The following is a 16,665-nucleotide window of genomic DNA, read 5'->3' on the forward strand; positions in this document are numbered from 1 at the left end:
CTTCCGACAAATGCCGCAGCTACACTTTGTCTGGAGCAAGACAATTTGACCACATCACCCCAAAACTGATGGCTTTGCATTGGCTTCCTATACAGTCAAGAATACATTATGAAGTCCTAACAATAATATTCAATAACATTAACCTGATCAGCAACAATCTGCTAGGAATAACATTTAAACCTCACAACCCCCCAATGAACCCTCAGATCACAGAACAATGGCCTCCTAGAAATCCCAGACTTAAGAGACTCTCATCTAATGTTAACTAGAGATAAGAGTGATTTCAATTGTTGGACCAAAACTTTGGAATTCCATGCCAGAAGAACTTTGAACATTATCAGACTTAAAAACTTGGCTATTCCAAAATGCCTTCTACTTGACAGAAACACCCAGTTCCCCATGACTCAGCTTACCTAATAAACCTTGAACATTAACCCCACCTTGCAAACCCTGTAATCTAGATCTGTTTTCATGTTTAATGTTACTTCCGTTTCTTTGAATGTTTACCCACCTTGTAACACTCGTATTTATGAATGTTTTTCCTGTAAACTGTTGTGATCTAGTGATTCTCACATTGAATGGTGGTATATAAAGCATTTAAATAAAAATAAATAAATAAATATTGACTAATGTACTCGAAAGGGCTGAACCCTGGTTGGAGTGGTTAACTCCAACCAGGGTCACACCTAATGTTGATCCATCTTTACTTTGCTTAGAATTTTCTGTAGGGTTCTTGGTGATTCAGAGTCCCTATGGTTTCACTGCGGGATCTCCTGGCCTGACAATAGCCAACAAAAAGACAACTTCACCTCACTGAAGTAACATTGTCTTTTTTTGTGGAAACTAACCTGTAAAGATGTTTTCACACACCAATTTTTGCCGAATTCTGAGTTAATGAGCTACTCTGATGATAGTGTATCATAGCAGCTCATAAACTCAATTTTAGTAAACTTGCACGAAAGTTTACTATTTGTGAAGGGGGAAAGTACTAAGTGATTTTGCAAAATAGGGTTTCACGCAAAAAAAAAAAAATACCCACCAAATGCCAAAATGTGAATGGTTTTACATGTTTTGTGGCATATGGAACATTTTTTTATATGACTCCCCCTTTTGCAAAATCACTTCTTTTTACATCAGCCTCTTGGTATTAGCAGATTAATTCAAATGAACAAGGAGAATATGCAGTTTACTGCAATCAGGATTTGGTATGTGATAAGATCTATAGTTTTATCTACAGGCTAGGTTCATCAGTAATCAAAAGCACCCAATGAAGTATAAAATCTTACTTAACTAGAGTGTTAACACAGTATAATCAGAACATTCTTCATCATCTTTTTAAACAAGAAAAGCTCGCTTATATTTGGAGAGCTCACCAACAAGAAACGTTTTTGTATCATATTTTGGAAATAAAACCTTGATTTCACCCATTACGACTTGGCTGGATAAAAGAATTGAAATATCTTGCTTAATCAGAGCAAAATCTGTCGCTGAGACAAATTTTCTTTGTTTTGCATAACTCTGGCACACCAAGGAAAATATAGAACTGGTGGCCCTCAGATAATAAAACACATTTTTGTGGCCACCTGTATATCTAGACTTTTATATATATCTTTTTCAAAAGGATGGCTATCAAGGGTTCCCCCAGATTTCCAATTATTTGAAATACTTTTGGTATCAGAATTTCCTATCTCAGAAATACTTTCTTCAGTCTATGAAAATCCCAAAGTCTTCACCCCCAAAGCAGAGTTAGATTTAAGCACATGATAACATTTGTCAATTTTCAGTTTTACAAGGCTCCACAATTTTATTCAAAGAATCACACTTTTAAGAAGCAAAACTTTTTAAAGTAATCCCATATAACACAGATGTACAGGAAAGTAAGAAAGACTTTAAACAAATGATCCAATTGATAAGTCAAAATTTGAGAAAGGAAGGCAATTATTTCATCTAGACCACTGGAGATGTTTTTCCAACCTGTATAAAAGATCAACTATCATGTTGATTAATAAATGCAGAGTCGATGCAAGTGACTTCAATTATGAATTGAGTATAAGAGAGACACATAATGGGGCGGATTTTAAAAGCCCTGCTCGCGTAAATCCGCCCGGATTTACGCAAGCAGGGCCTTGCGCGCCGGTGCGCCTATGTTCCATGGGCCTGCCGGCGCGCGCAGAGCCCCGGGACTCGCATAAGTCCCGGGGTTTTTCGAGGGGGGCGTGTCTGGGGCGTGTCAGGGGTGGGGCAGATTGGCGCGGCGTTTTGGGGGCGGGACGCGGTGTTTCGGGGGCGGGCCCGGGGGCGTGGTTTCGACCCAGGGCGGTCTGGGGGCGTGGCCGCGCCCTCCGGAACCGCCCCAGGTCACGTCACGGCGCGCTAGCGGCCCGCTGGCGCGCGGGGATTTACTTCTCCCTCCGGGAGGCGTAAATCCCCCAACAAAGATAGGGGGGGGTTTAGACAGGGCCGGGGGGGTGGGTTAGGTAGAGGAAAGGAGGGGAAGGTGAGGGGAGGGCGAAAGAGAATTCCCTCCGAGGCCGCTCCGATTTTGGAGCGGCCTCGGAGGGAACGGAGGTAGGCTGCACGGCTCGGCGCGCGCCGGCTACACGAAATCGGCAGCCTTGCACGCGCCGATCCAGGATTTGCGCGGCTACGCGCGTATCTACTAAAATCCAGCGTACTTTTGTTTGTGCCTGATGCGCCAACAAAAGTACGCGGATGCGCACTTTTTAAAAATCTACCCAAATATGTTTGCCTAAACATGACAACTTTGCTGCACACCATGTTCACAAGAGAGGAACAGGATATATATATAATATTTTTCCCTTCACTTGCAACAGGATGCAACATAGTGTTACAAGGCAATGTTATAGTTATGATATATAACTTGTAAACATTTCACACTGCATTCTCCAGGAGAATAGCTGTAACACAAGAGAAAACCAATGCTATTATATTTCTGAACTCATTAAACTTCCCTTTAAATATGAATGTTCTTACTCCAGATTTTGTTTCATTTTTACATCAAAATATATCTGTCTAATCAAGCTGGCATCAAGAGCCTTACTAGACTCCTGTTAATCACATTTTTATCCACGTGTGGCAGACCCCCATCCCCACCCAGGTCTGGCCACTAGATGCCACTAGTTTCCCTATATAGAAAATACTAATAAGGAGCCATCCATTTCCCTCAGTCCCTCCCACCTGGAGGATCTGGATTCAATGCCTCAACACTATTTAGCCCAGTCACTTTAGAACACTGGGGGATCAGTATGAGGAAGTCTTTGAACAGTAAGGATGTCTAAGTTTCACACTCTGATGAGGCCTCCCAGCTTCACCTAAATGGAGTTTCTGTTAGAAGTGACACATCATGCACCCCCTGCCAGAGGGTCCTTCTCCTACTAATTTATAGAGAGAGAGATTGTTATGCCTGATACCCATTTGGAGCGAAAGGGCACTCACAGGGGACCAAAGACCTGTGAGCCCACCCTAAACCCTAGGTGGGCAAGCACCACTGACGGATCCTGCTGCGAGAGTCAGTGAGGGCTGAAGAGGTACCCAGTTTAATAAATTTAAAAAAAAAAAAAAAGCTATTTTATTTCTCAAATTTCCATTATAATTAACAAAGAACATCTCTGCACAGAAACTTCATGAGTGACAAAAATATGGAAATAAAATAAAGGAAAAACATTCTAAAATAATCAATCACTCATTACAACATTCAGAAAACTGGTGAGGAGAAAAGAACAGTAAGCAAAAAGGAAAAGGCATTAGCACTGAGCATAAACCCAGTCTAAAATTTAACAGACGTATCAACTCAAAGCTCTAGGACGTTAAGGCTCATCTCTATTTCTACAGTCAATAAACAGTCTAAGCTGCTCAGGAAGAAAAAAACAAAACAAAGGACTATGAATTTAGCTTCACAATGCACCTGCAGGGATATCTCAGAAGGAAGGAAGGAAGCACCCAAGGTCAAGATCTCCTGGCACATACCCAAAACCCTTTCATTCTTTCCTGCGTTGCCTTGGCTAAATCTGGGTAAATTCATATTTCAGTTTAGCTTTTGAAGTTTGTTTTTTTTTTTTGTTTTTTGTTTTTTGTTTTTTTTTTTTTTTAACATGGATGGTTTTTGATCCCCCCCCCCTCCCCACAGGGACTGCAGTTCTAAGAACTAGCCTGATCCCACTTGACTTTTCCCCACAAGAAGTCCCCCCAGAAACAACAAGCAAGGATAGAACAAGATCTGGAGACCCCAACTGGATCTCCACATTATGGGACCAGGTCAGGCTGGATGTCCAAGGAGATGACCTAAGGTAGGATTTTTGCTGGGGATTAGGGACCCCTTCACTAGGATTTCCGGATAGCCATTGAGTCAGTTTTTCACATTAAATATCACCATGGGGCTCTACCTAGATGCCTGAATATAAGGACACCTACCTACCTGGAACTACACTTGTACCAGCACATTAGATGTAACTTCAACATTATTAACTAATGGACTTTAGTTTACAATTACATATCAGTAAACGTATTTTTATACCCAGATCCTGGTCCTGGGTAATTTATTACAGCCTCTCACCTGATGAGATGCCACTACAGTCTATATAAACACTGGGAGCAGCATAACATCATCTGGACCAAAAGCGAAAGCTTTCTACCATAAAAAGAATTCCCTCCCCCCCCCCCCCAAGTTATTAAGAGTTAAGTATGAGATGGAATTTGCTAGCCAGAGCAGCTCCTGAAGAAAAATAAATAAGTCTGTGTGCCCTTAAGGTTAAAACCCCACTAAGGGTTACACATGGAATCACACTTAAGATGCAAAACATCTTTTAATGTAACGCCCAAGTGGCACAGATGTACAGGAAAGCAGAGAGACTGATTGAGTTCATTTAGAGTCAACAGTAATTCTTGACTCCTTCAGGATCAGGCATGCTTTATGAATAAAAAAATGAACTGAGTTGAATATGTTCACTAAATGATGTACACCCTGAGCTTGATTTTCCAAGGATTTTCACCCATTCTTTGACATTCATTTTTGATAAATGAAACGTTTTGTTTTAATTCCATTAAACCACCTACAACAGTAAACAGAGAAAGCAATAACATCAGTGTTTTCTAGTACTTTCCTGTATTTTGTGGGTGGTTGCGAGCCATAGTCAAATGCTTCAGATGCTCCTTTACAGTTCTAAACAATCTTTTTCAAAAGCTTCTTCCAAAAGCCATTTCCTAACTTCTAAAATTACACAGTCCATTCCCAAAATGAATCCACTTGACTATAGAAATACATTAAAACTCTACTGCCAAACAAATACTACAGCCATCTCCTCTGTTCCTTCGGGGCAGCTCCACTTTTAGGTTTAGATTATTTATTCATAAGCTGAATAAAAGCATTAATCATTTTTACTTTATTTTACTGTCATCATCTTGCTACATTGCTGCCATTTATGAGCCACCATCTCCTAAGTGATACGCTTACTCTGGTTCTTGTTAGCACAGTTGAATAGGAGGTGGTTGCTAACAGGGCTGTTGAAAAGAGCGGGCAAGAAGAGCAACCAACTAAAGTGCCAGACTGGAGAGGAGGCAACGCGATTTGACAGGACTTGGGAAACTAGCACACCATACGATAGTGGTATGAGCTGTAAGCTCTTGTGTGGCTGCCAGTTTGCGGCCCCATCAACAGAAAGAAACCTCAATAGGCTGGGCCATCAGAGGAGGACCTGGGGTGCTAGCAAGCCCAGTGACAAGCCCAGTTGCTAGCAGAACAGAAGGAAGAGATGAAAAGGACTGTTATTTTTGGAGATCCACAAGTTATGACCAACAGCAGGAAAATTATGGGAGAAGGTAATGGCACAGTTATGGTAACTGCTCCATCCTGCCATGTGCCTTGAACATTGGCTTATTTTATCAAAATGTACAATACGACGTGCTTAACATGTGCAAGGGAAGCCGTACCTGTCCAAGGAAACTATAGCAGTTTCATTTACTTCTGGAATATCATCTGCTTTGACAGTTATGTTGATTTCTGTGTCACTCTGTCCTGGTAAAAAGGTCACAGAACCATTAAAGGGACTTAAATCTTCAAAGGTTATGGTGTTTGGATTAAGCCCAGAAGGTTTCAGACTCCAGAAAACAGTAGCTACGCCATCAGTACCATCACGGTGTAACACAATGGAAATCTACAAGGAAAACATAACTAAGAAACACATGGGATAAGAAGCAACAAACTAACCTCTAGTAGAATGATGTTTTGTGAAAAAAAAAGGGGGGCAGGAAGGTGATAGTGGGCCACACTGCACACTATCACCCCCATGTGTAGTTATTTCCTGCACTGCTGCCGGCGATAATGTGAAAAACATTATCGCTCGCAGCGCTGCTGGGAGATAACTCCACCCAAACCCCGCCCACACCCCTTCCCCTAATTTTAATAATACCGCCGACAATGCGGCCGGTATCGCATGCGATAAGGCCCTACCTCACGCGATACCGGCACATCGCACAATAATGAATGACCCTGAAATTTAGAAATACTAGGTTTGCCTACTTATTAAAACAAATACCTGTAACTTCATTTGACTGGAATTGTAGCCCCTTCCCTTATTTGCAACCAGAGAAGTACAAGCCATTAGAGATGTGAATCGTGTGCCAGATCGTCTTAACAATAAGATTCGGCTGGGGGGGGGGGGGGAGAAAAATCTGATCGTTAAGATATGTGAATTGGAATCGTTTCCGATTCCAATTCACATCGCTAATTTTTTTTTTTAGGGAGGCCTGCGCTGCTAAAAAAAGAACCCACCCGACCCTTTAAATCGACCCCCCCTCCCGACCCCCCCAAAACCTTTTAAAATTACCTGGTGGTCCAGGGGGGCCTCGGGGAGAGATCCAGGGGGTCTCGGGGAGAGATTTCCCGTTCCCAGGCATCAGCTGTTCTAAAAAAAAAAAATGGCGCCGATGCCCCTTTGCCCTTACCATGTGACAGGGTATCCGTGCCATTGGCCGGCCCCTGTCACATGGTAGAAGCACTGGATGGCGCCGGGAGGGTGGGGGAGGCTAAGGGGGGTCGATTTAAAGGGTCGGGTTGGTTTTTTATTTTTTATCGGGATATCGGTGCCATTTTAATTAGTGGCAGCCAAAATGGCGCCGATGGTCCGAGAGCGGGAGATCGCGCCGGGACCCCCCCCAACTGGACCACCAGGTAACTTAACATTTTGGGGGGGTTCAGGAGGTGGGGGAGGGTAAGGAATTGGTTTTAAAGGGTCGGGGTGGGTTTAGGGGTTGTTTTGGTGTGCCGGTTTTCCCGCCCTCCCCCAAATAATTCCCGTGCCCTATTTAACGATACAATACAAATGCCCCTGACGATAAATCAGGGGCATTTGTATTGTATCATGCACTCTAACGATTTAGAACAATTTTAAAATTATCTGACGATAATTTTAATCATTCAAAAACGATTCACATCCCTACAAGCCATATTCCAGGTCTGGTTAATTAATATTTCCAATAGCCACTGGATTTTTTTTTTTATTACTGTTCACATTATCAAAGTTTTCACTTTATCACATGGAGAACAATTTTCAAAGCTCTTTCTGAAGGAAAACAGCTGTTTTCCAATGGAAAAAGCCCCACTGAAAATTGCCCATCCTCTTCTGCATCAGAAAAGAGGCAGGGTTAGGTCAGTGAGGGTAAATCCATGCAGGGCTTTATTCAGAACCCCCCCCCCCCCCCCCCCAATGAGGATTTTCTGTGCACACATTTATACCTACTTCAAGTAGCCCCCATCCTCTGTGGAGTTTCCATTTGAAAATGTTAATGCATGTCAAATACCCATGGACCTGCTAGCATTACAGGCTATTTAAAAACTGCCCCTACAGACAGCTCTTCCCTGAGACCTTGGCTCTCCTTGTATGCTCCATTGCCTGAGATACAAACTTGGTTTATCTCTGGCTTTCCCTTCACTGCTTCACCATTAAGGATCCTCTGTGCTTATGCCATACTTCCTTGAATTACATTATTTATTTATTTTATTTATTTATAGAATCTTTTATACCGAGGTACTTATAGCTATACATCACCTCGGTTTACAGGGAACAATAACTTAGCAACAGGCTTTACATATAACAGTTTATATAGTAGAACAATAATCAGGAACAGGCTTTCCATTAAACAGCAACAATCTATACAAATAATAAAAATGAAAATAGTGGAATTAAAGGTAAATCTGCTAACTTCATTAGCTATAATAACCATAATGTATTAAACTTCTGGCTTTACACTGTTTTTGACTACTGCCTGGCTTTCTATGTGTGATCACATCACCCCTAGACTTAAGGTTCTTCACTGGATTTCTATTCATTTACGAATCACTTAGAAAATTGCTTTGTTATTGTCAAACTCTTAGCAATTAATTCATTTCCTTGGGCTAACGCCCTTGGGTGGGTCTACAATCCTACCCAATCCCTGCGCTCCTCTGAAAGAGGTTTACTAGAAGTCCCTTCAGCTTGGCAACTTCATCTAGCTGAAACACAAGAATGTGCATTCTCTGTGGCAGCCCCAGAGGTAAAGAATTCTTTACAAAAACTCTGCGCCTCACGACATGCTCAAAAACTTTCAAAGTAATGCTAAAAACCTTTTTATTTGAGCTGGTTTTTGATTAGTAACTAACAGAATGTAGTGATGAGCTGATTAATGTTGTCTTCTTGTGGTTTAAGGACTGTTTTATTTTATTTGTAAAATATTATATTCAAATTGTAAACCACTCTAGGCCATGGTATGTAGTGGTGTATACATTTTTTTTAATAAAGATAGTTTGGGCGTACACCAATCTTTCTGTGAACAAATATGTTGTGATGTAACTCCTGATTGTATCCCCTTCAAACTTCATATCATGACCTCTTGTTCTAGAACTTCCTTTCCATTGAAAAAAAGGCTTATTAGGTATTCAATGTCTCTCATATCCTCTACAATATACATATGAAGATCCTTAAGTCTCATGCGAAAAGCTTTTTGTGCAGTCTCTGTACCATTTTGGTAGCTTCTACTCTTTCTACATTCTTTCCGAGGTACAAACTCCAGAATTGGACAACAATACTCCAGCTGAGCTCTCATCAACATCTTGTACAGAGGCTTCACAACAGTTTTTCTACTAGTTATGCCTCTTCTTATGCACCCTAGAAACTCTCTGCCTCTGGTCACTGCCATGTCACATTATTTCACTATCTCAACATCATCAGGTATGATCAACCCGAGGCCTCGTTCCTGCTTGGAGGACAATAGCGTCTCATCTCCCATTTATTTATATAGATAGAAGATCCCAAATATGTAAATAAGTGGTTAAGGTAAAGTTCAATTGTTGCTTAAATGTAACTCATACATGTAAATTAATGCCTAAGTATTTTATTGGTTGGTTGTGTACTGGTGTATTATATATTATATACATAATGTATGGTATCACTTGAAACATTAAAGACCTTATCTACATTTGGACTAATTTAAAATAGACTGCTTCAAATTATTAAGTAAAACTTTCAAAGAAAAAAGTATTCAAACAGATTAAATATTTTTCCATATATTAACCATAATTTAATTATATTTATATATGTATTTATGTTGCTGTTTCATGGATTCATAAGTTAATTAACCTGGCATCCTACTAAAATTTAATGGCCAAAAAATGTTCTACCACTTTTCCCCCGATTTTGCTCTAAAAAAATAAGCAAACAATTGATTAAAAGGAAGAGGCAGGTTGTCTTTACTCATTGGTAGATGTTTCTAAGTGACAATGCTGCCAACTCATTATTGTGTTTCTGTGTCTAAAGTGATAAACAATGGTGGTCATGTCCAGCATTGAAGCTAGAATGATTTGCCCACAATCAAACTGAGCATCAGTGGGAAATCCTGAACTCATTCCTAGAACTTCTTCTGAAGTATTGTCTCACGCTCTAACCACTAAACCACTCCTCCTAAACAGGACATGAAAATAAACTTGTATTGGCAATTATTTCTTAAAAAGTACAGCAGGCAAAGAGAGTTTGTTGATAAGAAATTTCCTGAAAATGTGCACACAATTGAATATAAACTCGTACATACCACATTAGTAGAGAAATTCTCTGGTTCATTAACGATGATTGACAGATTGCTAATAAAGCCAATTTCTCCATTTGCAATGTCAGGAGTGACTTTCAGGGAAATATTTTGGATATCACCCAGTCTAGGACTTACAGATGGGATTAGAGGGGTGATGTTCACCAGTTCAGCAGCTTCTAGCTACAAGTAAAACAATGTGGTACAGTAAGAGCAGAGCATCCATAAATTAGAAAACCATACTATTTATTTCAAGCATTTTATAGCTGCCTACCCAACCAATGCAGACCACCCAAAGCAGTATACCATAAAATCACAATTACAACAAGCTACAAAAAAAACAGGAAAACACATCAATTTGTGAGCACAACCAGCTAACCCTTCTGCAATAGAAAACAAATGGCAAAAATTAACTATTCAACAGCCATGTCTTGAGCTTCTTTCTAAAAATTCTGCAATTTGTATGAAGCAGATTCAAGATGGAACCTAACGATATATTATTTGTAATAAAAAAATAATTAAAGGTGCTTTTTGTTTACCCCCATCTATTGTAAAATTCTGTCTGGGTCATGTTAGTAATATCAAGGCCACGGATAACAGAGTTCCTTTATTTTACAATTCCTTTCCTTAAGGCCACCAATGAAGAGTGGGTGACTCGCCAGAATGATGGCTATTGACACAATACCCTTACTAAATAAACATACACATGCTTACTGTGACTCCTACATCGCTCTAAGCTTCAACAGCAAGAGGTAATGGAAAAAAGGATTTGCACTCATAAAGAGGGGAGTAGCTGGCTTGTTACGGCGGTTACTACCCCAAACCAAATATGCCTGATACTTCACTTTCAATGCATATACAGCATAGCTCTCTGCTTCAATGACAGGGGAGAAGAATAACTGATACTTCACACATCCAGCAGAGCTCTCTGCTACAACGGCAAAGGAGAAGAAAAAGGGTTCGCACTCAAAACGCGGGGAGTAGCTGGCTTGTTACGGCAGTTACTACCCCAAACCAAATGTGCCTGATACTTCACTTTCCATGCATATCCAGCATGGTTCTCTCCTGCATCGGCATGGGAGAAAGACTGATACATCACGCATTTCCAGCATAGCTCTCTGCTTCAAGGGCAGGGGGAAAAAAAAAAAAAAACTGATGCTTCACGCATATCCTGCATAGCTTCAACGACAGGGGTGAAGAAAAAAAAGGATTCGCAATCACAAAGCGAGGAGTAGCTGGCTTGTTACGGCGGTTACTACCCCAACCAAATGTGCCTGATACTTCACTTTCAATGCATATCCAGCATGGCTCTCTGCTTCTACAGCAGGGGAGAAGAAAAAAAAAAAAAACCAACAAGAGCTGTACAACATAGTCTAGGTAAAACAAATAAGCATGGGTGTAGCTTGCTTATCGCGGCAGTTACTGCCCCTACTACCCCTAACTAATCAAGCTAGATATTTCACTTGCATGCAGCTCCATCACTGCTCTCTACATTAATGGTGGGGGTGGAAGGGGAATAGAACAAGGAGCTAAGAGTAACAGATAAGAATGAGAGAAAAAATGTGTGAGGCTTGCTGGGCAGACTGGATGGGCCATTCGGTCTTCTTCTGCCGTCATTTCTATGTTTCTATGTTTCTATGTTTCTATGAGATCTGGAGCATCACAGAGCTCTAGAATATAGTTGGCATGGATGAAAAATACAAAAAAAAAAAAAAAAAGTGGCAAAACTTTTAAAAGTTAGAAATCCAAAATCTTCTACACTATCCATCACTGCCTTAACCCTATAAATCCCCTGCAAGTGTGAGCAACCTCCAATAGTTAACAACTTGTGCCCAAGATGATTCTCATCATCCAAAACAGAGTAAGAAAACAAATTAGTGCTCAGTGCTCACAGTACTTCTCAAAACTTCAAAACATGTGTTCTCCACTCAGGGTCCTCCATCTCCTCCATGATAAAAAAAAAAAAAGAAAAGAGCATAGAAGTACTGGGACAATACAATGCAATTTTAAAAAGCACTACTTGGGGGAGGGGGTGTTGGTATTCTTACATCTTATACCAAGCAATAAATTGTGCCATGGTAAAGCCAAGGAAATATAACATTTTTTTAAGGGAAAAAAAAGAAAATGGATTAGAAATAAATCAAATTATTTTGTAGCAGCATCAAGTACTGGTGGAAGTCTTCAGCCCATTCCAGGACAGGAGGGACATATAGGAGAGACAGTACAGTGAAGAGAATGCAGCCGTCTCAGTTCCTGGGGTGAGGGGTAAGGGGCAGGGAAAAACTCACTGGTGCAAAGACCAGAAGAAAAACAGAAGGCAACAGAAAGTCCCAAACCTATTAAAATAGAAACCACAATCATGGAGGGCATTTCATGAAGCCTACAATAGCATTTAACACAAGACAACTAAGTATATTTCTGTCATAACCTTAAAAGCAGTTTTCTGAAGAAGACTAATTTGTGGCATATGCATAATTATAACTAGCAAACAACTTTCTGTTAATAATGTTAAGGGTGTGGCAAAAACAATGTTAAGGGTGTGGCAAAACAAAACCACATGAGAACAGAAACAGAGTTAAATCTGGTACCATGTGCAAAGAATAACAGTAAGGTCCCCGTTCTGATCTGTTTAATTTTATAACCCATAATTGAAACTATAGTAATCCCTAGAGAAAGGTTTGAGGGCCAAGATGTAGTAAATACAGGCCTGGATTTGTCAATAGGCCCTCATTTTACCTGTGTCTAGTGTGGGAAACATTTAGCAGCAGCAGTCTGGCTAAGATTTGCTGCCTTCCAGTTCTGTTGAAACTCATTCCGCAGAGAGCAGCCTTCTGCTACCCTCTAACAAAACCTTACAGGAGGTAGAGGGGTAAAAGTACCAAAAGGGCCTAGGGGCGGCAAAATCCTAAATCCCTCCCTGAGTATATCTGGGCTTTCGTAAATCCAGACTGGATAAAAATTGAAGATTTACAAATCCTCTGTTTTATTATAAATAATATGGGGCAGATTTTCAAAGCCTTACGCACGGAGGGGGGTTACGCGTGCCGGGCCTATTTTCAAAAGGCCCGGTGGTGCGCATAAAGCCCAGGGACGCGTGCAAGTCCCGGGGCTTAAAAAAAAGGGGTGGGGGCGGGGCCAAAGCCTCCAGGCACAGCGGCCATTTGGTGCTGTGCCAGGGATCGTGGGCCGGCCATCGACCGGCGTGCGCAACCTACGCCTGCCCAGAGGCAGGCGCAACTTCTAAAATAAAAAGGTTAGGGGGGGTTTAGGTAGGGCTGAGGGGCGGGTTAGGTAGGGGAAGGGAGGGGAAGTGGAAGGAAAGTTCCCTCTGAGGCCGCTCCGAAATCGGAGCGGCCTCAGAGGGAATGGGGAAGCCATCGGGGCTCCCCTAGGGCTCGGCGCGTGCAAGGTGCACTAGTGTGCACCCCCTTGTGCGCGTCAACCCAAATTTTATAACATGCGCGCATACATTTATGCGCGCCGGGTGGCTCACACAAATGTACGCCTGCGCGTACATCTTAAAATCCGGCCCTATATCTTTATTTATTTATTTATTTTTAGATTTTTATATACCGGTGTTCCTATATGAAATAAAGATCACATTTATTTATCTTTAGGTGTTTACAGCTTATAAAAAATGTTCCATCTTGAATCTGCTTCATAAAAATAGCAGAATTATCTCACTTTTAGAAAGCAGCTCACGACTAGGCTGTTTATCTCTTATTTTAAAAATAACAGTTATACTTTAATCTCATCACATACTTGCTAACCCTACATATAGTCACATAAAAAAGAATTAATGGCTCCATCACACACACACATATACTCGTGAGTTACCAACCACTCAAATATGGGCATTCATTTCAGTTTTTCATCTCCGGATAATGGTTCTAGTTTGCCCAGGACTTGCTTCTGGAAAGATCTGGGCATTCAGTTTGTTTCTCAGCAGACTAAAAAGTCACATATGCAAACACACAGACTAGACAGGATTGTTCTTGTCTATGCTTATGCGGCTAAGGCAGGGCTTCCCAAACCTGCCCTGGGGACCCCATAGCCAGTCGGGTTTTCAGGATGTCCACAATGAATATGCATGAGATAAATTTACATATCATGGAGATGGATTATGCAAATTTATCTCATGCATATTCATTGTGGATATCTTGAAAACCCAAATGTCTGTGGGGTCCCCCCAAGGCAGGTTTTGGTAGCCCTGGGCTAAGGCCTTAAATTCTTGTCCTATGCCATTAATACAGTACTGTGTATGTCTAGAAGCACTCGAGAAAAATTTAATTGTAGAAGTAGTAAAATATCCTTTACCTTAGTCCAATATTGTCATTTAACCTTTATTTTTGCTTATGTTTTGATTTTGGAGTTACAAAGGAATATGACACTTTTGTTTGCCTAACTGTTTAAGTAATAAGAAGCTCTATATTCAAAACCCATTTAGACAGATAACTTTATCTGTCTAAATGGCAAATACGGCATATTCAGTGACTTATACATCTAAATTCTGGATAAATCAGGGGAGATCCGGGGGCAGGCGGGATGCATGGAGTTAACCACATAAAATATCCAGTTAACTCCGATATTGAGAATTAGCTGGATAATATATCATGATATCCGTATGGAGACATATACACCCACTTTCAAAAAAAAACTAAAAACCTGGCTCTTCCTGCAAGCCTACCCCACGTCACCCCCCATTACATAAACTGCATCTGAAATGGATAATCCCAACCCACAAATTTGAACTCGGCCTGAATACGGATTACGATATGTCTCTGAGTTTGGTACATTTTGCTGACGGAACTTTTATGTTTATAGTTATTTATATATATATATATAGTTTATAGTCTGTAAATCAATCATATTTCGTCCCCTCCCGTGTATTGTTTTCCCTGGTTTTGTTAAGGGCTATGCCCCAAAGTTTATTGTATATATCTGTTCTTTGTAAGGGCTCCGCCCAAAAGTTCTTGTTATCTGTGAACCAATGCGATGTGCGAACGGACATCGGTATAGAAGAGACGCTAAATAAAATAAATAAATAATATATCCAGCTAACTCTGGTGGTGCAGCTGACCTGTTCTAAAGTTAACTGAATAAACTTATCTGGCTAACTTTAAACTAGCCAGGTATATTCAGCAGTGCGGTTATCCCACTAGCCTGATAAACCTATTCAGCTAAGTAGCCAAGCCGCACAGCGGTTGAAAATGGACCTCGGTGTGAATGGAGGACTTCTAGGGGGAATGCACCCTGTGATACAGAAGAGTGAGCTCTTAGGTGGGGGAGTGAGGGGAATTTGAAGTGGCCCAGAAAGGAGTCTGGGGAATCTTTGTGGACCTGCTGGTTCATCCAGCCCAGTACAGCCCCCACCACCATGGATGCTGGAGAGCAAACAATATGCTCCTAGGCATTTGCCAAGAGCCTCCTGGGGGAACTATGGACCACAGTTATGGTTTGGGAGATCCTATGGCCTTATCTGGAGTTCCTTCTGAGAAGAAATCAGTGAAAGGATGTGAATACTAATGAGCTTATGCATGAAGGTTGATTAAGGCAACAGGATAATTGGAGGGAAGAGATTAAGATCTAAATCAGTGTTTCCCAACTTTTTCACACAAAAGGCATATCTATATTAACAAGAATGTTGTGTGCTAAACCAACCCGCAAGGAGCAGGCAGTGTGGACATGGAGAAGACCCATGCCAAAGGAAAAAAAGCTAGGAAAGCACTGAAAGCCCCTCCAATCTCTCTTCCAATTCTAAAACAAAGGGAGAGAGGGACAGTGACAAATATGAAACCATCACAATGGACCAGCTCCCTCTACATACCATTGCAGGAGAAGGAAGGATTCAGTGTGATGTGAGCAGCCAGCTCAATTAGTTTACCTTGACTGTCAGAGCTCCTTCACTGCTGCTGCTCTCAACATTCAGTGCAATACTCAGTGCACACTCTCCCCGTCTTACTCAGCCTGGGGAAGGGCTCAGACAGAGAAGATAAGGTTGTGTGCAATGTGTGTGCTGTACAAAGTGGGTCCCAGCTACCCTTGTGCTGTATGCTGCCCAACAGTTACCACACTCTGGGGCTAATGCTGTAGCTAGGAAGAAGAGGCCTGTATGATTATGCATATTCTCAGAAAGGAGATCCTACAAGTGTTCCTACAAGTTCCTACTGGTGTTTCTTGTTGCTGCAAGGTGCTGAGCTCAAAGCCTTGGTGTGGGCCTGAATCTGATCTGATCTGACTTATCCATGGCGCACCTGATTAGATCTGAAAGTGTGCGATGGCACGCTGGTTGGGAAGCACTAATATAACTACTCAGCTAGAGGAAGAAGTGCAAAGTGTATTTAGTTTGGTCCTGCAGTGAATCTTGTGAATCATTTTTTTTGGTGATTTTTTATTGTAAGTTTGTTTATTGGTACCCCAAAAGAATAAAAGTTTACAATTTTGCAATATAACTCATGGAATGAGACTATTTACTAAAACCTAGCATAGCCCCTGTCCGCGGGGGCACACGGAGAGGGTCACAGACAATGCAGGGCCTCATGACCTCTGGGGTTCCCGCACAGGTTGTGGGGGGCGGGGGGGGGGGGAAGTAGA

At 41.4% G+C, this 16,665-nt stretch overlaps 1 protein-coding gene across 1 annotated transcript in view; it reads right to left on the reverse strand.

The window, feature by feature from the left end:
- Nucleotides 1-16,665, reverse strand: part of ADGRV1 (adhesion G protein-coupled receptor V1) — a 1,128,533-nt gene that overhangs the window by 997,195 nt on the left and 114,673 nt on the right. The window contains exons 10-11 of the mRNA XM_029573357.1: nt 10,078-10,254; nt 5,947-6,170 (exon numbers count right to left, since the gene is read on the reverse strand). Coding sequence (XP_029429217.1) covers nt 5,947-6,170; nt 10,078-10,254 — 401 coding nt within the window. The remainder of the gene's footprint in view (nt 1-5,946; nt 6,171-10,077; nt 10,255-16,665) is intronic.

This window comes from Rhinatrema bivittatum, chromosome 1 (genome assembly GCF_901001135.1).
Source record: "Rhinatrema bivittatum chromosome 1, aRhiBiv1.1, whole genome shotgun sequence".
Lineage (NCBI taxonomy): Eukaryota > Metazoa > Chordata > Amphibia > Gymnophiona > Rhinatrematidae > Rhinatrema > Rhinatrema bivittatum.